We start from the raw sequence: 23,532 nt of genomic DNA, 5'->3' as shown, positions 1-23,532 counted from the left end.
GTAGAAGTTATAATATGACAAATCCATCATATAAAAGGTTGATTTTGCTGTGCAAGCTTCAAAGTGCATATGAAAAGTGAGAAACAGTTCAGACAACTGTGAGCCATAAGAGGCCTCGTCAGTGGGCCTATTTGTTGCGCGTACCGATCATGTTTTATGCACCAGCTCTGTCGGAGGTGAGCTGAAGCTCCGGTCTTGGCAGTCGGCTGACGTGGCTGAAGGTTGCGGACGGTGCGCCGATAGGGTGTTTTTATTCACCGCTTGATTCATCGATATCCACGCTGATTGGAGGCCTCGGGCCACGTGACTCCGCACAGCCAATCCAATGTGGGTGCGATTAGCGCCAATGAAACGCTTACGCCATATGCGCACGAGAGCATCTGTAAAAACTGCCTCTGTCATACAACCAGGAAGAAGGTGGGATAGCCCTCCAAAGCTAACATCCCCAATCTTTCTGCATAGTTTCTCTGAAAATAATGGGATCTTCCAGGTGGAAGGTGGCAGCGGCGGCGTTTCTGGTTGTAGTGGGCTCTTTACTACCGGTCGACGGAGATGAACACGAACACACGGTAAGGCAGCGTTTTGAGAGGCCGATTGAAAAGGGTGAGCCTTGAAAATAATGGACGTTTGTGTAACTTGCTAACTGCAGCTATGGCTGCTAGCTCCGTAGCAGAATTACAGCCGTGGCAGAGAGCATGGCCTGGCCTGTTGGGTTATCTATCGATGACTGCGACCTATCAAACATATAGGCATTCAACCAGCGAGCTAACTTGTCAGCACTTATCGGCCTAAGTGCCTACGGCTAACGCTGCCCGCTAGCTCGTTAGCACGTCTTGGTCTTCACAAGGTTTCCTTGAGCACCGGCGGAAACTGCACTCAAGTTAGGCTAAGCTAGGTCACTTAGTTGTTTCAAATCAAAGTCACTGCTGCACTGGGCGTGAAGAGCAGCTAGTCACAAATCAGTCCTCACAGAGCCCCTGAAGTGATGTCTGCGACGTCTTATCATACAATGTTAGGTGATGCTGAAAGACCAGTCTGACGTCTTGGCCTCTTTGTACTGTCGTTTGGTTTTTGTCAGACACAGACAGCCCAGCTCTAAGTAGCTAACAGGTGTCAGAGAGATGTATCACACTGTGGTCTTTACACAGTGTAGCTGTTTTATGAGTGGACGCTGTTTATTTAATTTACACGTAGCACTGAAGTTCACTTCCTTCAGTGAAGCCTATAAGCAAACATGTAGTAGAGTTTTTAAGGCGTTACTTTGACCAGGTCATAACTACCGTGTTACATTTTCATACATTTGGATTCATTCATTGATTCATTTAAATGTAATCACAGTTTTAGTAGAGAAGTGATGATAACGTTTATGGTCACTTCATCTGTAAAAGCCAGTGTATGAGGCAGATGTTGCTGTAGCTGTGAGGTCAAGTGTGTGAAAGTTGTTTTTTTTTTTTTTTTTTTCATATGTCAGTGACATTTGATCTCGTAGAATATCAAACACCTAGAATATGAAACCAGTCTGAGTAGAGGGACTGGTGCAACATCCTGGATTTCACAATAAGAGTCCTTGTGTCTCACTTGCAGTACACAGATAAGGAGGAGGTAGTTTTATGGATGAACACAGTGGGGCCTTACCACAACCGACAGGAGACATACAAGTACTTCTCTCTGCCCTTCTGCGCGGGCTCCAAGAAGACCATCAGTCATTACCATGAAACACTCGGAGAGGCTCTGCAAGGAGTGGAGCTGGAATTCAGTGGCCTAGACATAAAGTTCAAAGGTATCCTACTGATTTTCACCTGTTGAGCCTCTAGAGTGATAGAAATGTCTCAGTGTATTGTTTTCCAACGTATATACCTTTTCCATATCTAACGATGATGATGTGTTTTTGATCCCTATAGAGGAAGTCATGCAGACAACATACTGTGAAATTGAACTGGACAAAGCCAAGCGGGATGCTTTTGTTTATGCCATAAAGAATCACTACTGGTACCAAATGTACATAGACGACCTGCCCATCTGGGGTAAGTGATACTTCATTTACTGTTTTTAAAAAAAAAAAACAATCTTTTCCATATACTGAATAGGCTACACGTCTGTGTTAGTTGTCCTGCAGTCTGGAGCACTGCTGGTGTATTTCAGAGTCTGTCTATGTCTCTTAGCTTGAGTTATAAGTTTCTTGTTTTCTTATTAGTTCATTTGCTCAGTTTGCACCAACACTGTCATCTTGTGTTATCTTTTTATCTTGATGTTGATGAAGTTAAAGAAGGGTGGGCCAGTTCATTCATCCTCTCCAGCCTATTAAGACTGTGACAATACACTATATCAGGTTTCAGAGTGCTTACTAAGGGGAGCTCAGATCAGTACATAAAGGTGAATCAAACGGTTCAGCGTGTTGTTCAGAATCAGGTCAGCAGTGAAGTGCTGTTGTTGAGTGGTCGTCATGCTGTTATTGGTACAATCTTGAGTGCTGTGTATGCCTCGTTATAAGCTGTTGAGAACAGATCAACTCAACTTCATGACATCATTATTATATTTTTATAAAACGAAGCATCAGCATTGTTTAACAGTGTGATTCTGACACATACTAATGGGCACATATTATTTCTTCTCTGGTAAAATTGTATTGACATGGAATTTTGTCAGTAATTAACACACCTACATGTGGGAAATACCTTTAGTCGTTCGCCTTGACAATGAAGTGCTCCATTGTTGTTAAGGAGCTTGTCAATGAGTCATTGTCATTACAGACCCTTCCAATGATTTACCTACCAGTATGACCATTTGCCTATGTGGCTATAGTTTGTACATTGACACCACTCCTACAGTTACTCAAACATAACTGTCAGCTGATGGTGCAGGTAGTGGGTGGACTACTAGCATTGACTTAGACATGTTACATCTTACATAGTTTATAATACATACATATATATATATATATATATATATATATATATATATACATCTAGACTTTGATCTCGTGTCCGGTTTTCCAGCGTGCCAAGTTGGAGTTTGAGCTGTCTGACTACAATACATCCGCAGCACCGTTTATTGCAGTGTCTTAGTCTCAGCTCCCCTGCCCAGGTAGACTAGAATGAAACATTTTCTACCAAGGCTAATGTATGTCTCCCCAAACACTTTGTACGTTTCATACAACTATGTTATCCTGTCTATTACCAGTGCTGTAATAAGAACTAGTGTGTTATTCAGTAACAGGCAAAAACATAATTAGAGCTTTGTGGAAAATTGCTTGTTAGTTATTCTCATTTAGCGATAGTATGCGTTGCACAAGGGAATAACTTTAAGTTTCTACATTACACACATTAAATGTATCAAGTAATCTTGCAGTAGAAGAACAAGATGGAAACATTATTTTGTCCAAGTCCTGGGATAATGGGAGTTAATTCGTAGTGATTGTTTTGCATCCAACTGATTTTCTCCACAGCAGATTGTTTGTGGTGGCCAGCTGGGCTAAACTTTGATAACAGATGAAGACTGAATATAGCAGATGAATACAGATGGTGCGTTTAGAAAGTTAACAAGCATTGTAGCAAGTGACCTTTATTTGGCATTTACACGTGGTTATCATTAATTTACATAGGTGAAGGCTCAGTGTTAACACCTGTCCATTTGACTTCTGTAAATGCCAGATGTCTCATTCACTACACTTAATTTTCTTAAGGTATTGTTGGTGAGGCGGATGAAAACGGAGAAGATCATTACCTGTGGACGTACAAGAAGCTGGAGATCGGATTCAATGGCAACAGAATTGTTGATGTCAATCTGACCAGCGAAGGGAAAGTCAAACTCGTGCCAAACACAAGAATTGCAATGTCCTATTCAGTGAGTACTAAATGATCCTGCTAGATGTCCTTTAACATGCTGATGCTCATTTGATGTCTGTAGTATGGGGGTGTGTCAATATTAAAGAAACAGAGTCTAATATGTTAGTGTAAATTCATCTTTTCTATCACAGGTGAAGTGGAAGAAGTCAGATGTGAAGTTTGAAGACAGATTTGACAAGTACCTGGATCCATCCTTCTTTCAGCACAGGGTGAGTCGAATATTATGTGTCAGCTTCAGACTTCTGTGAGTCGGGCCAACCAACACCACCACTGGCTTGTTGGGACAGCATGCTTGTTTATGGAAGTTCAGAAGGTACGAGTCGAGCCTTGTTGCTGGTGGGTATTGTGTAATTAGCCAGCCTGGTAACTTTTGGCTGGTTCTTTAACGATTGCTGCTGCTGCTGTGGGAGAAGTGCATCTGTCTGAAGGGGATGTGAGTCTGACTGAAGAGTCTGAACCACCAGCTACTACAGCCAGGGAAAGTAAAAGTTTGGTTCCTGGCCTGACTTGTAGAGTGATGCTGAGCCCAAGGAGAGTACGAATTTTGTCATAATGTTCAACTTTAGCACCTTGAAAAATCCTGAGCAGTCCATTCAGTTTTAATGTAATGTGAGTTGTAAGACTGTTATTTCTGAAACTTGATCGTTGATTTTACTTTTTATGTTTTTAGATTCACTGGTTCTCCATCTTCAACTCCTTCATGATGGTCATTTTCTTGGTGGGTCTGGTGTCCATGATTCTGATGAGAACACTAAGAAAGGATTATGCCAGATACAGCAAAGAGGAGGAAATGGATGACATGGTAAGTTTTTATTGACTTAAGTTTTGAACTGAGCCCAAGGGTGTTTGCTGAACGCAATAACAATCTGCTTTGATTCTTGATAATGAGCTTTGTCTTTCAGTTGGCCTTTTTGCCTTTCTGATGTGTACATTTTGTCCCTGTCTACCAACAGGACAGAGACCTGGGAGATGAATACGGATGGAAGCAGGTCCATGGAGATGTGTTTCGGCCTTCAAGCCATCCACTGATCTTCTCTTCACTAATTGGCTCCGGCTGCCAGATCTTCTCTGTCTCCCTCATCGTCATCATCGTGGCTATTGTTGAGGATCTGTACACAGAGTGAGTAACAGGCAGGTGATTGCCTGGTTGTCAACTACTGCTGTGATTGGGTTCAGATAAAATGTTTGGTTACGGATCCTGTTCCAAGTTAGTAAAATAGCCAGACTCGTTGAGCTTGGAGTCTGTTGAATCTCATTTCACTTGATAAGAGCAATGTCCACACCATTTAGCTTAAGAAACAAATAATGGTAATCCATCGGATAAAGCTTTATTCTTTCATTGCACACATTAGAGCGTTCTGTTGTGGCTGCTTGTGGGAAAGGAAGGAAGGTGACAGTTTTATTGGAGGTGATTGTGTTTTGTAAATTGAATGACTGTGATAAGTTGTGCATGCTTTTTCTTTAGGTTATGTCAGGTTAAGTTCACATTCTCTCTTGAACAACACAAATGGGGATTGTTAGAGAAATTAAGAAAAAAAGCCCAAACCATGAAGCAGTAATGGATTTCACAGGCCTTACCTCTTCTTTTTTTTCCTGCAGGAGAGGATCCATGCTGAGTACAGCTATTTTTGTGTATGCTGCAACCTCCCCTGTCAACGGTTACTTTGGGGGAAGCTTGTATGCAAAACAAGGAGGTAATAACATTGTTATGCATCGCATTCGTCCGTCTACTTCCTTCGTCATTAACTGTTGTGTTGATATAGACAGAGTTTGTGACATAACCCTGTTTTGGTTTATCTGAATAACACAGGCAGAAGATGGATTAAACAAATGTTTATTGGGGCCTTCATGATCCCAGCCATGGTGTGCGGGACTGCCTTCTTCATCAACTTCATTGCTATCTACTACCACGCCTCCAGAGCTATCCCATTTGGCACAATGGTTGGTTTGACATAGCAGCACCTCCCTAAAAACCACATAGTTAAGAAGGCTCTCAGTCAACCGCTCACAGTTTATCAGTGTGGCAGTGCTGCACTGTGCACCAAAGTGATATAACGCAGATAAATATTCTCAAGAACACATCACGTTATATCAGAGTTTCTGCATTTCTTTCAAAATCTTAAAATGCATTTAACTGCATTTACTGAAAAAAAAAAAAAAAACATTCTTCAATACTTTGTGTGTGGTTGCAGGCTGCACCACAGGCTCATTTATACACATTTAAACAAGAGGTCAGACCAGTGCAGCAGTGGATAGTGTGTGCATTTAATCATTTTCGTGTGTGCACCATCAGACCTTTAGGCTGCACCATCTATACTGCCAGCGACAGCAGCTAGAACCACACATAACATCAGCAAAATCTAAGTACCTTTGGGTTCATTTAATTACTCATTTTGTAACTGGTTAATCCAGTTATCAAATTTCTGCCACATATCTGGGTCCTATTCAAATTAATTGCACAGTTCATATGAATTATTGTTATATACAGCTGGGACGTACTGACAGAAGTCTGATTAAAAAGGGCTGTTAATTTATGTAAATAACTGTAGGCCTTATCATACCTGCTGGTTTTCTGTCATTGGTTGACCAGCATGACAATGAAAAGGTAATAAATTTCCTTGTACATGGTTATAAAACTGTTGAATTTAATTAGGTGAACACTGTTTTAAACACTTTACATGACTGGATTTCTGAATCAGTGCAGTTTATTCAGTTCTGAGTTTATTCCTGTGTTTTGTGCCAAGGTTCTCTATACTAATTAAAATGGATGTTTGTGCATAGCGTACAGACTTTCTCAATGCTTTGATATATTTCCTTATTCTAAACAGCTGTTTGCTGGATCAGCACAGTTATGTGTCAGTTTGTCCAATGTAAATACAATCATGAATGTCAAGAAAGCACCTTAAAAACATACTATGAAGTTGCAACTTATCAGCAATACCTTGTTATGTAAGTTTTAGTTTGTTCGGGCCCAGCCTGAAGGCTATGTGATCACAACCAGGAGCTTGTACGCATTTGTTATTTGATAAATATAAATGCTGGATGGATGTTGGCTGTAAACACAGACTACACCACAGAAGAATAATAATTTCTGTTTGTCTTTTCGGCAGGTCGCTGTCTGCTGTATCTGCTTCTTTGTCATTCTGCCACTAAACCTTGTGGGAACAATTCTGGGGAGGAATCTGTCAGGCCAGCCAAACTTCCCCTGCAGAGTGAATGCTGTGCCGCGGCCGATCCCTGAGAAGAAATGGTAGGTGTGGTCCATCCCATGCAGAGTACAGCACATGTGCAGAACTTTACCTTGGGAACAGCGGAAGGAAGAGTAGGAAATAGCCTTGTAGTACCTGCACACTGTACAAACATAATAAAAACATACTTTAGATCATAGGCAATGCATGTTGTGCAAAAAAACTACTACTACTACTATCATTTTTTCATTGTAATGATTTTCATGTGCATTCAAACATGGCATATGGTGTTTTATGGTTGCAGAGGTAAGAGGAGTGACCGACGACTAGGCTGTGGGGAAATAATGCATGAACTCAATTCTAATTGTTTAGCATCTGTGTTCCAGTGTTAGATGTCAGGTCTGAAGTATAATAGGGTTTAGCTGTCCGGACAAACTCTCTGGGTAATGAAAAATGGCAAAGCAATAAGCTGTGGGTGTATTAACATTTCCTTCTGCCAAGCACTGTGGCCAGCTGCCAACAGGAAATGCTAGCTGTGACTTAAGGCCACAGTTAGACTGTACTTACATTTCCAGTCTGAATTCACCTTCTCCTGTTTTTTCAATTGCATCAGGTTCATGGAGCCAGCGGTCATCGTCTGCCTTGGAGGAATCCTTCCATTCGGCTCCATTTTCATTGAAATGTAAGTGCGTGCTGTAGTAACCCATGGGTCGGCCTTTTCCCCGTGACATCAGCTAACGTTCTTTTTCTGAAGCTGCGGGATATCTGTATTTCTAGTCCAGCTCTCCACTGGGGCACAGGCACTCACCAGTATATTTCACATTTATAACTCACCAACAGAAGTGAGGATACACAGATGGGAGGGGCAAGGAGTGTTGAGTGACGTCTCGTGTGATTTGTCCAGGAGTATGTTGAGAGATGATTGTTGAGGCCGTGTTGACATGTCGCCTCTCTTTAGGTACTTCATCTTCACATCTTTCTGGGCCTACAAAATCTACTATGTGTATGGCTTCATGATGCTGGTCCTGGTCATCCTGTGCATCGTGACTGTGTGTGTCACCATCGTGTGTACATACTTCCTGCTCAATGCTGAGGACTACAGATGGTGAGTGTGATGACATTTATGATTTCATTCACCTATTTTGAATAAAATAACAATAGTGGATGAAATTCTTCTACCATTATTGATTTTTTTTTTTTTTTTTTGTCCCTCTTTTTATCCAGGCAATGGACAAGCTTCCTCTCTGCTGCATCCACTGCTGTTTATGTTTACATGTACTCCTTTTACTACTATTTCTTCAAAACTAAGTGAGTAGTCTTTATCATCCACATAAAATAGTGTCACTAATTGGAAAAATAAAATTGTGAATACGATCTAATCCTTTTCTTACATTTCAGGATGTACGGGCTGTTCCAGACATCCTTTTACTTTGGCTATATGGCTGTGTTCAGCACTGCACTAGGAATTATGTGTGGTGAGTCCAAGTCTGGTTGATTAAACACTGCAGTTCTGTTTTGGGCTCTTATAAACTCTAGAATTAGTCAGAAACTTGCAACAGCAGCAGGAGACAGAGTGAGTATGCTGCCTAAAGTTCATCAGTTGGATTTTTTTAGTGACAACTATATTATGTCAAGACAACCTGACAGAAATGAACAAGAAAATATTAGAGAAGATGATGTCAGACATCAGGTGTTGAGGATGCTCGGCTCTATGTGGTTGTCAGAAATATTGGTCTGAAGTCACCAGAAAACTCTGATCCTCTCACTAATGACCGTGAGGATCACCACAGGAAGAACAGACTATGTGGCAGGAGGTTTTATTTAACATATATTATTTCAGAATGGTGCAGTAAATGGTAAAGGCTGCAGTTAAGGCTGCAGTTTATACTGCAGCTACCCTGCCAGGCCTCACCATCAAGAACAATTAAGGCTTCACTGGGGATCCACTCAGGCCTAGACACTAAACATTTTTTTTTTAAATGGTAGATGCAACAAATTGTCTTGAATCACTTGAATGTGCCCTTAAAGAACGAATAAAAACATGGTTCACTGTACAAAGCCCATTATCTTTTTTCCATGGGTTCTTAAGCTTTAAGTGCACTTATGTAGACTTTCCCCACCAGCTGCAAGCCTAACACATTCTTCAGCTTGAAGAAAGATAAGCCAGTGATGTACCATCTACTACATGGTGCCTTCTGGGTTTGTTGAGAGTCTGACTCTTCATTTTGTACAACTAGGATGTGCGTTTCTCTGCTCATTCCACCACAGGATTCACTCACCAGTAATCATTCTGTTGTGTGATGGATTAACCTGCAAAAGAGAACAGAGTGCGAGTTGCCAGTTCCTCTAATGAGAAACTCACTGAACACATTTGTCTTCCAGGGGCCGTTGGATACATGGGAACAAGTGCCTTTGTGAGGAAGATCTACACAAATGTGAAAATTGACTAAGAAATGAAGCAGCAACACAGGGATATTAATGGATTTGCCTACATGTATCCTGAAAGACGGCGGGCACAAGTCATCCTTTACTTTTCTTTCTTGCAAAGAGATGGTGAGAATCTCACTTTGTACTATGTAGTTTGTTTTTTCTGTTTTCCAAATGATTTTCAATGCTGCAACTCAAAGTGAACAAGAGCCAGTCGGCAGAAGAGGTATCAAACATAAGGTTCTGTTTATAGGTTGCTTTCAAACCAACATTTGGGGCAAATGTTAAAGTCTGACATGGCTTCTCTTTTCCAACCCACTCCCACCTGAGACCTGACAAGAGAAATGTTTATTGATGGGATAGTGTAGCTCTCTTCAGTGAAGAGGCCTCGGTGTATTGAAAGCCTTTATTCTATTGTGTCAGAAGATTGGAGAGTTGGGTATGTGCCCGTGTTCTGGTTTGATTTCTCTTTTTGTATTCTTCAAGTCACTCAGAATATCTTCACTACACAGCACAGTAGGTTCAGATTGATTTCCACCTCAAAAAGGTGATAGAAAAAGCTGTCATCACTCGAGAGTTATTCCCCCCATTTTGACGATTCCTAATTCCCTGTTAAAAGTAGCAATCCATCCAGCTGGTGAGATTTTAGTTCTGCTGCGGTTTACTGACGAGAACAGAGGGACTGGTTGAGGTACAGTTTAAAAAGAAAAAAAAAAAAGTTTTAAATGGATGTTTGATGTGATCCCATTTCCCCGTTTAGTCTTTTCTTAATGTTTGGGTTTGAATGAAGTCTACTTGTAAAGATAATATATGGATGGGGGGAGTGTATATAACCTTAATAATGTACCTTTAGATGTAGATCCCAAATGTATTTTCGTTGTACAGATTTACTACAGGGTGTTTTTTTTAATGAATCATTCAGTTAGAAAGAAAAGGTTTTTTTTTTTTGTTTCGCTTTGTTTTCATTTTTTGGTGCTTGGGGTGGGGCTGGTGGCTCTGTTACATCTTGCCTGAAATTGCATGAAGTTTTCACCAAACCATCTGCTCATCAGATTACACTTCAGCCAGCGCTGTCAGTTCTTTCTTTGTTTTTTTTTTTTCTATTTGGTGAGCATCTTCTCAGTCTCAAAATGTGAATGATGACGTTTTGATGACTGGTGGGTGTGCTTATGAAACCGCTTCTCATTTTGATTTCTTGTATTATTTAAAGCTTTAAAAGGCTCTGTGTCCTCTGGCAAACCATTTCCCTTATCTTTTTTCTGTTGTCTAATCTGAAACATCACTTGTGAATGTCTGTGAATGAGGCGATTGCGATTGTTTCTGCCAACATACTGTACAAAGTGAAGTTTAAGTACACTTAAAACTATGGAATCATCTAACCACAGTGCTGCAGAATGTTTCCAACACTGTTTTCCATTTTGTGTAAATACAGTATGTCCCCTACTTGTATGAGAAGTGGCAATGCTTTTTTTTTTTTTTTTTTTTTCTAATTTCCTGTTCTCCCCCACTGAAGTTGATTTTGGCACCTCATGTTGTGTACCAATGTCTGATTAGACATTTTCAACCTGCATATTAACTTGCTGTAAAAAGAGAAAATAAACATGTTTATGTACAGGGGTTATCACGTGTGGCTTGAACATATTTTTAACTGATTCATTAGAAGTATCTCATTTGTGGTGTACTTGGATGTGTATTACAATCACAGGACCATACAGCAGGTCATGTATCGCTTAAATATAAAGACTACTACATCACAGTCTGGGACATGGATCAAAACAAAGAGCTGGCATTTAGAAAGAATAGATTTATTACTGTATTCAGCTGTGTGGGAGTAAATACAGCTGTGTAAACTAAATTATCTGCGCATATTGTACATTTGTACCATTTACTGTGTCAGCTGAAACTGAACTTTGGCTTCTCTAGTTGACTTTTTCAAAATACTCCTTGGATCCCTCTGGAGTTGGTTTGATCTGGGGGAAAAAAAAAAAAGTTACCAAAGATGAAAAATGACTTCTCACAGTATCCATCATACACAGGACTGATGTACCTACTGCACTGTTTAAAACACGTTTCTATAAGCTGCGTATCCTGAACATACACTCTTAAGTTAATGGGTAAAGTGAACAGTATTGTTTGTACTTTAGCACTGAACAGGCTAAAATGTGTGTGGTGTCCTGTAGTTGAGTAAACTCACTGTCGGGGAATCGGGGGTCCAGCTGGCTGGACACACCTCACCGTGGGTCTCCACAAACTGGAAGGCCTTCACCAGACGAAGTGTCTCCTCTACACTGCGGCCCACTGGCAGGTCGTTCACACTCATGTGCTTCACCACACCGTTTGGATCAATGATGAAGAGGCCCCTGTAGGACAAAACCAACAAAAATATAAAATGGTACATCAAGCATCAGTTCTCTACAAAATATTTAAAAAGCTGAACTAAGCTGTGAGACAGGCAATAAAAAATAAAGCAACACAAAAACTGAAATATTAAATTCAGGGGGATTTAAACACCAAACTGCCCTGCAGCAAAGTAAAGCAAAGCAAAAATTTTCTATTAAAAACTGGATTGCAAAACATTTTCAGTCTCATTTGTTTTTTTCCAAAAAACCACTAATTTTGTTGCTATATAAATAAAGTGTGAGTTAAGGTGCTGCTTTTTATAGTGCATATAACGAGCCAACCTCAGTGCAATCCCTGGACCCTCCAGTAGCACACCATAGTCTCTAGAGATCTGCTTGTTGAGGTCTGACAGCAGGGGAATGTGGATGTGGCCCAAGCCTCCAGCCTGAAACAACAAACAAAACTCACTGATTTCAGCACGTACTGTGAACACAACAGACACAGCACACACAGACCAGCTCTGTCATGACCCACTAAAAAAAAAAAAACTAGTTGAACCTTACACCATGTGCCTGTTACTGAATAAATATTAAATGAGGGAGTGTACCTTGCGTGAAGTGTTGACCCATGCCAGGTGGGTGAAGTGAGAGTCCACAGACACACCCACCACTTCACAGTTAATGTCGTGGAACTCGTTGGCCTTGTCGCTGAATGAGATGATCTCTGTTGGACAGACGAAGGTGCTGGGACGGGAAAAAAGGCACTGTGAATAGAACGTTTACTCATCTGTCCACAGAGTCACCACAGCAGGTCTGCAGACGACTGATGAGGAGGAGCTGGAATTATTTTCATTCAGCAGTCAGAAGAGTTCCATCAAATCACTGCCAATACTCACAAATCCAGCGGGTAGAAGAAGAGGACCAGGTATTTGCCCTTAAAATCTGCCAGACTCATCTCCTTGAACTCTCCGTTGTGGACAGCTGTGGCTTTAAACGCAGGCGCAGGCTGAGTGACAGCAGGAGCCCATCTGGAGGAGTCTGAAATAGAAAAGTCATAGCAGTTCATTCATTCCCACTTTTTGTTTAGTAAAACCCAGGTGACTCGCAGGTTAGACGACAGAGATTAGACAACAGAAATTTGGAAACAGGACTCCTGAGTAACGGAGAAAGACGGGCACTGGTCAGGGAGGTGACCAAGAACACAACAGTCACTACCAGAGCTTCAGAAGTCTTCTGCAGAGATGGAGAAGACCTCCCATAAATCAGGCTGTTATAGCTGAAGAGACAGACAGAAGCCCCTTTGACTAAAAATACATAACAGCCTATAGGGAGCTTCTGAAAGATCATTTGACAAAGAGCATGAAGAAAAAGGATCCAGAGTCCTCACAAAAACTCAGAGCTGCCACCAAAGAGGCTTCTACAAGATACTGCATTAAGGGTCTGCATATTCTAAAAACACATTCATTTTCACTTTGTCATTATTAGTGAGTGTAGATTGAGGGGCAAAAATGCATTTAACTCAATTTAAAAAGTATATCAATAAGAGAAATCATCATCAGTGTCAGGCACTGCAGTGATCTGAGAGCTGGACTCAGTACTTACTGGTAGAGAAACAGGCTCTCTGAAGTGCAGGAGCACTGAGGACTCTGGCAGCTCCACAGATGCCATGTGGACGCGCTGCTGCGGCTTTGAGTCCCCCTATTGCTACCTTCACCTAAAAGAAAACATCATCATCATCATCACTAATAATTCACAAACACACTGGTAAAATACTGCACTGCTTTGATTGGGAACTCGACATCACTTATTTTTAAAGTTAAGCAATTGTGTAATTTTTCAAAAAAAAAAAAAAACATAAATGTAACAATGTAGAGCAGAAATTCATGGGTATTCAACCCATCATGCTTGAACCAGCTGAATACACTCTGCATGTAAGGAAAAGATGAAAAATGTTTTATTTTTTAATTTAACTTAACTTTTGCTGCTACCATTTGAGGGATACCCAATTTATTGAAGTTTTAGTGTTGCAATATATCCTACAATATAAATTGTTGATAAAATATAACGCATGATTTCTTCTTCCTCTTCTTTAAGTTACATTGACAGGTGGCCAACCAGCTTAAAGCTGCATTAGTGCCACCTGCTGGACTGGAGTGTGACTCTGTTCTAGTTTTTTTTAATTAAAGGGTAACTAAACCTCTAGGTCTGAGCTTCACTCCACCCACTGCATCGATTTGAAAAAATGCCAGCAAAGGTGGCATGGTGAGGAAGGAGTTGGACAATGTGACATTTCTGATCACAGTCACAGGAACATACAGAGAGGTCTTTTGACCTTTCCGTTCCTGGAAGCAGACAGCGTGATGCCTGAAACTGGAGCAGTGCTAACTAATGCTAAGCTCCGTTATCTAACACACACAAACCTCAACTAAGAGCTGAACTACAACACCTGATATTAACTGTATTACATCACTGACAAACCTGCTAAATACTAAAGCTGCCACCATATAACATTGCGTCACCTGCCACCAGCTAAGCCAATAAGAAAATTCAATTAAAGTAGCTGGGTTTTGACCAGCAGAGGGCAGGGCAGCATATTTGTGACACAATATGTAGAATTAAAATGCTGTCACTAAAATGGACCTGGACCCACAACTATACTGAATGTTCATTGGCTTTCAGCTGAAATGAGTCGCTTTAGTTGCTTCATTAGGACCATGACCTTTCTACAATGTCTTCTATAACACACAGCAACGCTTTGCATATTATTTGAAGTTTCAGTATCAAACAGTGGCCGCGGACCAGAGGTTGACACCACAGTGTCAGTTGCGCCTCTGGTGCAAATGTGCGCCACACGCGACGCGATGGCGCCTCAGGTCAGGCAGCACCTGATTTATTTACCGACGCCTACATGTCTTCGTCCGGTGGGTGGCTGTTTTACACGCGTCAAACACAAAGTGGAGGCTGCGGTGTGTGGAGCTGCACTTACAGAGGTCCTGAGCAGAGAGCCGACGGTGCCTGCCATCTTCACTGAGGTCAAAGAGGAGGGCACAGCACGGCGTTACGTCATTTACGCATGTGCTCGACGCAAACCTGTCCTCTGAGAAACAAAGAAGTAAAAGGAAGATATAAAAGGCTCACTTGTATGTTATTCTGTTAACTTGACTAGTTACACATGGACAAAACTGTTACTGGTCAAAATAAAATATAAAAATACTGTTAACAAGCTCTCATGCTGCCTTCAGGTGCCTAAGAAAAAGTATTTCTAAAAATGTGTAAAAATGTAAATATTGCTTTTCCGTGCTTTTAGCTGTCTGGTTGTTCGTTTTAAAAGAGTCAGTGTGGGAAGCGTTGTATAGTTGATACATACAAAGCACTTGATCAACTTTAGCATCAGTCATGAACGCAGCATTTATACATTCTACTCAATAAAGTGAACTACACTACAATTTCCGACATCCCTTATGTCCTTGAACGTAGTTTAACCCGCCCACCCCCGAACACGTGGTTGAAGGCGGAAGTAGTTTCTAACTAGAGCTTGACCTTAAAGCATGGGGAATAGTGCTCGTAGAGTGTGAAGTGTAGTGGCGGGTGGTTCATTCATGGGATGTAAACATCGTTGTTGTTGTAATGGATCCTAATCTGTTGTACTGGAAAAGCCAGGGGCAGGTAACTGGGCACAGCAGTAGTATGTTAGTGGTGAGGCTGTCTCACAGTCAGTTGCAGTGAATCAGAGTTTACATCTTAATCCCTGTGATGTTTTTGATATGTATTGTACTGTACCTTCCTTCTTTCTTCAGTCTTTCCTCAGTCGACTAAAGATCTGGGTCAGTCTCCTCAGTCCAGCTTCCCTGCTCTCCTCTGATGTAAGTAGCATCCACTACACCGATGTGATCCTGAGATGAGCAGAAAATCACTGGTGTGTGCTCTCTGTAGGCAGAAATACTGAAGGCCCACGCTGCTCTTGGAAGTGCAGAGAAACCTGAAAAGGTCAGGCTGTGTTTTTAGTCAGTCTGTCAGATTTTTAAGCTGCTACAGATTCGTCTAAATCTGTTTGTTGTGTTTGCTTCTCTAGGATGCACCTGCGCTGACACTCTCTCTTGTAAGTGTGGAAAGAAACCCCAAACCGAAAGTAGCACTGGGAAGGAACCACATGCATCAAATATTTGTACAAACAGAACTGAAGTCTGTTTGAATGTGTCCAGATGTTGTATCCTCTGGCAGCTGTGGCATCCAGATGTGACTTTAAATAGTCTGTTCTGTGTTTACAGTCGTCTGTCCACGCCGACTCTGGGGCTGTTCTTCCACTAGTTTTCCGTCCACCAGGTAGATTAACATTAAAGATTTCACTCGTCTATTACCAGCCAGTATGACCCATTTCAACCCATGTCGTATCAACAAATCAAAGACAAAATGATTACATTTTTTATTTCTGATTTTTTTTTTCCAGCCTTTTTTCCTGTATCAGCACCTCTGGTACGTCTGTCATCCAATAAACTTTGTTTTTTAAAATTGTGGTTGTAAAACCCATGTTGAAAAGCATGAAATATTTTTTGTAGGTGATTGCCAGCTTTTTGCCACATACAAAGGTGAAAGTGGCTCTGTTCTGGCAGGTAATCATACAAACTCATCATATTGATAAAATATATATTACATGTGGTGTTAATACAGTGTACGTTAACGGTAAATGTGCCCTCAGTTTTTGCTGCAGAGTTACACTGCTGGGTTCAACTATGCAAACAGAAGTTCTTCATCAGAGCAGGTAACGCAGTATATGTTTAAAATATATCGACCACATAAAAACACATCTGGGATCTAAACATATTCAGATACTGGGTTGAGAGATACCGTCGAGTCTCATTTGCTTGAATCCTTCATGAATTTCCGGTGTTTTATCTGAAAACCTCCCTCTGTTGCTCCCTCACTTTATCTCTCACCACCAGGGTCAGAAGACACGTTTAAAGGATCTTCTGTTGATCGCAGGAACTGTGTCCTATACAACATGTGCAGGGGTGTGTTCAGCATCATGGTGGCAACAGTTTCAAGCAAATTTTAAGGTTTAAAAGTTGCTTATTATTAAATATTTGTATCTTCTTTTTTTTTTTCAGGCCCTTCCTCAAATTCTCACTAACCGACTCAGTATAAGAAGTGCAACAATCCAGACTTTCTTTAGGTCAATATTACCAATCCCACTCTCAGGTAAGGTATTTATTCTGAAATGAAAACACTGCAGCAGAAATAGTGTTGAATTAGAACTCAAAATACTCAGAATAGCATGATTGTACACTGATGCAGAGGTGAGAAAAAGTCATGTATCTGGAATGACCTGCTTCTCTGTACTAAATAGCTATGACTAGGTCACTGGTCACTAGGTGAAGATCAGATCGCTAACTTGGTGATCTGATGTTCAGCTGGAGGAGTGGTGTGTTTTCAGTAAAACATGGTAACTGCTGACTGCATGTCAAGACAGATGAATGCAGGTAGTTCCACGGGGATCGCTTATATGTGGCAGATACACGTGGTACACATGGCATTTGCTTATTTTTCTGGTTCCTGCAATGCCAGGTAGGACTTTTAGTTTTAACATGGTGTGTCATTTTTCTGCAGCTGCTCTGGCCTTCTTCAATGTGTTTACTGTCAGAAGCGAGGAGTCAGAGAGTGGGATCCAAGTGTTCGATTCCAACGGAAATCCTGTCGGCATCTCTAAAGCAGCAGGAGAAAAGGTTTAAAAAAAAAAACACACACATGGATAAAAATTTGTCTCCTGTTTAAAAATGCTAAGTATTAAACAACTGTCTTTCTATCAAGGCTGTGAGGGAAACTGCGTTGTCAAGAGCAGCACTATTTGGTACAACTGCTGCTGTTCCCAATCTGCTGATTTTGCTTTTACAGAGGTGAGTCAGTTTAGTTGAGTTTTCCTGGACAAAGGGTTGCACCTGTTGGACTTAACCAAATAGATTTTACTTTACAGGACAAGACCTTTCCAGAGGAACTCTCTTCTGGCTGCTCCTGTCCGTCACATTACTGTTGCATTTGTTCTGGGCTTGATGATCCCTGTCTCATTCAGTCTTTTTCCACAACTGGGAACGGTAAGATTCAGGATCCTCTGCTCTGCTGGGAAGTTTTCATTCTGACAAACTCAGCTGACACTGACCTTGTCTTACAGATAAAGAAGGAAAATCTGGAGGAGGAGCTGCAGGCTGCAGCAGTTGATGGACATTTACTCTATCACAGAGGACTGTGAGAAGCAGATAAAATGCTGAGAAATAAATGTCTTCTTAAACAACATCCATCAAATAGGCCCGACATCAAAATGCAGCTTTTTCTCAGTTTCTTTTGGAAACGTTAGCTTTTAAAAAAAAAAAAGAAAAGAAGACTGAGAAACCACAGCATAGTTTTTGATAGTAAATTTATTTAGCTGGAATATTAGTATATTTAGGAAATATTACATCAATTCATGAAATTCATACAATTAGCTTTCAAAGTTACATTAGCATGTATTGTCTTGTCTTATCAGAAATACTGGAGCACAGCTGAAAATGTAAAGCAGTGCTAACTATACATTAAAAACAAAAAACTGAATCTGAATATTCAGGCACACATAACACGTTAGAAACAATATAAATCAATCAGCGTTGAATGGAAGCATCAATCAGTATTTTATCAGTCGCAGATTAATAAGAAACAGCTTTTTTCTTTCTATAACTTTGTTTTTAATAAAACACTTTTAAAAAGCCTCATACCACAGCACTATTTGTTTCTATTCCAGCTGTGGAGCATTAGGCGTTATTAAAAATATAAAACATGTTATTAAAAAAAAAAAGTAAATAATGTCTGATGTAGTTGTGATCTGATAACCATGTTCAGTGTGGTTTCTGTCAACTACCTCAGTGATAATAAACGCTTTGTCACACCTGAGTCACTTCAGCTGCTGTTGCTGCACAAACATCTGGGTCTGGCTCTTTGAAGGGAGTTGTTTCAGATCAGGAACAACATCTGTTTGCACTGTGGAGTGGGAGCTAACATCTGGAATGCAGCTGAAAAAGAACCAGCTCATTTGTCTCCATTTCATAACGTCACATATAAGTACTACGGCCACTTATTATTCATTTATATTGTTCCTACTGTGAAAGAAACACATGAAAGACCAAAACCAGCAATGTGTTAGTTTGTCTTTAAATACTAAACTCCCCTGTCTGTGCCTCTCGGCCCACTGAAGACATAAATCTTTAAGAGCAGGTCACAGACAGATGGTTTCATTTTTTAAAATGGCTAAATAAATTTCCTGAAACACCAGATCACTGCAGCTCCTGGCAAATGTTACTCAAATGAGAGTAAGTAGAGCTTCTATTGGGGACTATTTTCAGCTGCAGATTAAAAGACACTGGTGAATATTTGCAGCAACAGGGCTGTTGTGGGATTGAATCACAGTAACCTGCAGTGTCTATGTTGATCTTAATAAGGGGACATGTTGCCCAATGCAACACTGTGGCTCACACAGCGATACCAGAGCTCAGAGGAGTAAGATATACCAGGCTTAAGTGAGGCAGCCAATACTTGTTACCTGATACTAAGAAACATTGAATCTTATTAGCCTCCTTTCACTCCATGATGGTAAACATCCTGGTGTTGGTACCAGATGTGAGTCATGTGACACTTTGCTAAGATCACTCAAGATAAATGTGAGTGTGCACAAGCCTGTCAACATGTAATAAATGTCCTCCTGCAGGGGAATGCTTACAAACTGGCTCAGATCCGTAAGAGCTGCTCGGCAGCTGCCAAATGAAAGAGGAAGTTTTCTGTTGCCGGGGGGAAATGATGCTGCTTTAAACCATCCAGTGTGATTTTGGAGTCCTCACACTTTTCAGCCAGGGTTGCCAAGTTGGCAAGGATCTCTTTGGTCTTGACCGAAATGTCCTGTGAATGAATGTGTGGTTGTCAGGCAGAAGACAGGATTTCAAACAACTGCAGACTGAACACAGACACGATGCTGTTCTTGGTGCTCTCACCTTAATCACCTGACTGTCCGACCTCTCAGCATCCTCCGCAGACTGGACGATGAGGTGACCAATGTCTTTATGTAACTTCCCCATGACCAGGGCCTCTGTGTGGGGATACTGCACATCAGTCTGAGGGAAACACTATCCAGGGAACCCTCAGGGACCGAACTGCTTAGAAACATTTTCTTTTCTGTTTGAACATACTGTACCTTTGGCACTCTGGGATACTGTGATGACACTGTCTGGGAGGCTCACGTACACATCGAACAAGTCCGATCTGTTACTTACTTCCGGATCCACAAATCCTGCTACATACCCTGTGGAGAAAACCAGCATATTGGTGCACAGATAACTATTGGTTCACCATGACAGCACAGTGATCACAGTGCAGATGGTGACACGAGGAGAACATGCTCCACAGTGGTTGGCTGATAATTTGAATAAATACACCAGGAGGCAGACTCACCAGGGCATTTCTTCAAATCCTCCAGTTCAGTAGCAGTAAGGTGCACATACGGGTGCAGGATGGACCAGTCTTTCCTGTGCCATGTCAATGCAGGCAGAACCCTGAAGTGAAATATGTAAATTATCACCACCAAATTAGAATTGAGGTTTGAAAGCAAATAACTTGAATTTTACTGTCAAATGTACCTTGTAAACTCCAACAGTGCTTCAATCCGAGGATGATGGACGACAATCCTCTTCTTCAGCATGAGAGCGGTATACAGGATGATAGTCTCCATACCAAACTGAGACACAATGTCTGAGATACAACAGAAACATGGTTGTCTTTCATCATTACATGGTAAAATGTGAAACAGCTCAGTTGCCCTTTCTACATCATTATTACGAAACAAAAGACATGATGTCAAATCAGCTACAAGTTGCTTGCTGAAGGCCAATAGTCAGTGACAGGACTGTTTGAAACCCACATTTAGAGCTGCTAAATTTCCACTAGTTGAACACCAGAAAATGAATCACAGCAATTTGAATAAACAATCATAAAACATACTGGCTCCAGTTTCTTAAATGTGAGCAAGGTCTAGTTTTCTTGCTCTTCTATGAAAGGCGATCAAACTTAATGAGTTAACTTAATGAGAAACTTATGACATCATTTTTTACTATTTGTTGACATTATATAGACCACACAATTGACTTATGTAGAAACTAACCAGTTAACCAACAAATTAGCAAAATAATTAGCTATGTTTTCATATAGGCCTTATGAATTTAAGCAAGAAAAGTGAAAATGCACAGAAAAACTAGAAAAACGCTTAGAATGTAAAACAACTTTTAATCAAAACACTATCCAACCAGCAGATGCATTTAAATTATTAAAGGAATTCCAATGTCAGCATAAGTCAGTCTATATTGATCGATAAATTAATACAAATGATTCTTTCAGTATGTTAGCCACAGCTGCTTTATACTGCACGCCAAGCTTCTACTTCGGTCCTCTAAAGCCCTGCTGTATTAGGCTTTGATATATCTGCACCTTCCGGAAATCTCCACCCACTTTCGTTAAACCATGCATAAATGACTCTGAGCTGCTACACAAGAACCACTCACACCTCTACACGGTTCAGACTGACCACCGAGAACTCGCCGTGCTGCGCCGATAAGAGCGAGACGTCAAGATTACAGAGCTCATCAATACTTTGTGTCATGACCTCCTTTCTGTCTTTTTGGAGTTTCCTTAAAGTGCAACCACTGATGCAATCATTTACAAAATGAGAATCAAGACAAAGAAGCACTGGTTCAATGTGAGCATATGAACAGCATCACCATTTCTCCATTCAGCCATTTATTTCACTGTAACTGTTTGAGTGTTGACTGTTGTCATTTCAAGTTTGGTTAAGAAATGGATGTAGTTTACTGTAATGTCTCAATGTACTCTGGAATTAAAACATAAACATCTAGAGATTTAAAAGAAAAAACAGAAGGATGGTATCTTTTGGTTTAGGTACATTTGATCTAAAGTTTCATTTTATTCCACAGCCTCACACACTCAATTTCTACCTATAGATAAATCAACTAAAACTGATAAATGGCCTTTCAGCTCTGATATAATAATTTAACTACTGTGCCAAAGTAAAATCAGACATAAGATGCCTGAAGACTGTTGACAACTGTGATGTTTTACCTTTGATCGAACCTGCCAGGTATGCCTTCCGGACATCATAGTCCTTGATTAGAAACGAGCCATTTTCATCACTCTGGCAAACTCCTTTGGTGAGGACGGTGATGTAAGCCTCCATCATCTTCACTGGGCTGCCATGTTTGACATACATCCTGAATAACAATTATAAAAAAAACAGCTTTCTGTTGGATGAGCACACCCCAAACTACAGTGAAATAACCCAGCACCTCATTTTCACAGACACTTACCGGCAGAGGACTCTACTGAGAGCAGCATACTTCTCAGGGTTGAAGTCTTTTGCTGTAACAACTATTGAAAAATGAGTCACCTTGAAGTGAAAAAAAAAATAGACAAAACCCAAACTCAATGCAAATATTGTGAAGCAACACTGTGGCAAATTCATTTAGTGCTATAATAATTATCTGAATGAGGGAAAAAAAAAAAAAAAAAAAAACACTGACAAATTTGATCAAATCAGTAACTTGTTCAAGGATTTTAAACATGAGGATCTGCAGCTTCTCTCTGCTGTGAATCATTGTAAAGTAGGTATTGTTAGGTAGAGGACTGCTGGGTGGACAAAAACAACCTGAGAACATCACTTTGGTCTCTCTGAACATTATTCTCAGTTATCCTGCATTTCATAGCCCATAATAATTGATTAGCTAATAAAAATAACCAGCATCTTCATCCTTAATGAAAATAATCATTAGTTTCATTTCTTAAATCCATTATTCCCAGTTACTAATGGGCTGGCAGTCTCTGGAGAAAGTCGCTGTACCTTATTCAGGGCTGTAGGTTCCTGCACCTCCACTGTGGTGATGTAGTACCAGGTACGACAGAACTGACCAAACACAAAGGTGTGGAAATCCCGGCCACCCTGCGTTAGACAGCACTTGCTGAGGAGCACCTGCCTCAGGTCTGAGCTCACAGAGGGATAGCACCACACCCACAGTGTGTCTCCATTCACATCCTTCTCTGGGGTCAAGAGGAAAAAGACAATATTAATGCTGAAAATCACATGAAACCTCGCACCAGGTTTTATCACATGGAGGTGTGCATTCAGGAAGCAGCTCATTGATCAACACAGGCCAGACCAGTGCAGCCCTGCTGACTGGACACTTCTGGGACACACTGTCATCATGTGATCCTCATGCACTGACAGTGAGTCTAAGGCTCCAACCTTCACACCAAAAGTGGACCAAGAAACCACCTGCACGCTGAAACTTACCGATCAAACCGACGCTCAACATAAGCTGCGTTTCAGTTACTGCCATGTCCCATACCTGGAAGAGTTCATGGCCACAGGTCAGCTGCAGGCACAGCACCAAGCACCAAGCACCAAGCACGCTGCTCTCTCCTCACTAACAAACCTTTACAATACCTTGAGAGCCGCTGCGAGGTCCGGATGTCAGGAGGCGACTTTAAAACCTGCGACCGTGTCCAAACTTTCAGAGGACTGGGATGATTTCTGCTGTCAACACTTTCCTCTCTTCTCGCTATCTCTTCCTTTTTCCGGGACAGGAGAACCGTGGGGGGAGGAGACACGTAGCTCTCAACCAATCACAACCGGCGATACTTCACGGCTGCTCAAATTAT

At 41.0% G+C, this 23,532-nt stretch overlaps 4 protein-coding genes across 5 annotated transcripts; 2 read left to right on the top strand and 2 right to left on the bottom strand.

Annotated features, from left to right (window-relative positions):
- Positions 1–364: 364 nt before the first annotated feature.
- On the top strand, positions 365–11,077 carry tm9sf3 (transmembrane 9 superfamily member 3). Its single transcript, XM_026308620.1, is given in 16 exon segments — positions 365–465; positions 467–569; positions 1,585–1,780; positions 1,902–2,024; positions 3,683–3,843; positions 3,977–4,054; positions 4,516–4,647; positions 4,799–4,965; positions 5,445–5,539; positions 5,656–5,786; positions 6,956–7,095; positions 7,647–7,715; positions 7,992–8,138; positions 8,258–8,341; positions 8,432–8,508; positions 9,416–11,077. Coding segments are annotated over 16 exon segments (1,872 nt in total). The 3' UTR covers positions 9,484–11,077.
- A 167-nt stretch (positions 11,078–11,244) lies between these two features.
- prdx3 (peroxiredoxin 3) lies at positions 11,245–14,896 on the bottom strand. The gene is made up of 7 exons (XM_026308624.1): positions 14,786–14,896; positions 13,402–13,513; positions 12,696–12,837; positions 12,408–12,543; positions 12,142–12,245; positions 11,655–11,820; positions 11,245–11,430 (listed from the first exon to the last, which is right to left on the bottom strand). The coding sequence occupies exons 1-7, from the start codon at positions 14,819–14,821 to the stop codon at positions 11,380–11,382; spliced, it is 747 nt and encodes a 248-aa protein (XP_026164409.1). The 5' UTR covers positions 14,822–14,896; the 3' UTR covers positions 11,245–11,379.
- Positions 14,897–15,306: 410 nt separating this feature from the next.
- sfxn4 (sideroflexin 4) lies at positions 15,307–18,536 on the top strand. Its single transcript, XM_026308623.1, has 14 exons — positions 15,307–15,465; positions 15,597–15,662; positions 15,733–15,786; positions 15,872–15,898; positions 16,068–16,122; positions 16,247–16,272; positions 16,356–16,409; positions 16,496–16,558; positions 16,740–16,808; positions 16,905–16,995; positions 17,404–17,519; positions 17,605–17,690; positions 17,768–17,885; positions 17,963–18,536. Exons 1-14 carry the CDS (start codon positions 15,427–15,429, stop codon positions 18,038–18,040), a joined length of 942 nt encoding a protein of 313 aa, XP_026164408.1. The 5' UTR covers positions 15,307–15,426; the 3' UTR covers positions 18,041–18,536.
- dennd10 (DENN domain containing 10) lies at positions 18,189–23,473 on the bottom strand. 2 transcript variants are annotated; one of them, XM_026308622.1, is made up of 11 exons: positions 23,318–23,473; positions 23,165–23,219; positions 22,715–22,911; positions 22,185–22,264; positions 21,940–22,088; positions 20,448–20,559; positions 20,263–20,363; positions 20,006–20,113; positions 19,806–19,900; positions 19,538–19,713; positions 18,189–18,833 (listed from the first exon to the last, which is right to left on the bottom strand). In XM_026308622.1, the coding sequence occupies exons 2-10, from the start codon at positions 23,208–23,210 to the stop codon at positions 19,546–19,548; spliced, it is 1,056 nt and encodes a 351-aa protein (XP_026164407.1). In that variant the 5' UTR covers positions 23,211–23,219; positions 23,318–23,473; the 3' UTR covers positions 18,189–18,833; positions 19,538–19,545. The 2 variants fall into 2 exon arrangements, with proteins under 2 accessions (XP_026164407.1, XP_026164406.1); XM_026308621.1 differs by having other exon boundaries at positions 18,189–19,713.
- Between the last annotated feature and the right edge of the window lie 59 nt (positions 23,474–23,532).

This window comes from Mastacembelus armatus, chromosome 15, assembly GCF_900324485.2.
Source record: "Mastacembelus armatus chromosome 15, fMasArm1.2, whole genome shotgun sequence".
Lineage (NCBI taxonomy): Eukaryota > Metazoa > Chordata > Actinopteri > Synbranchiformes > Mastacembelidae > Mastacembelus > Mastacembelus armatus.
This window is presented reverse-complemented; position numbering and strand designations above follow the sequence as displayed.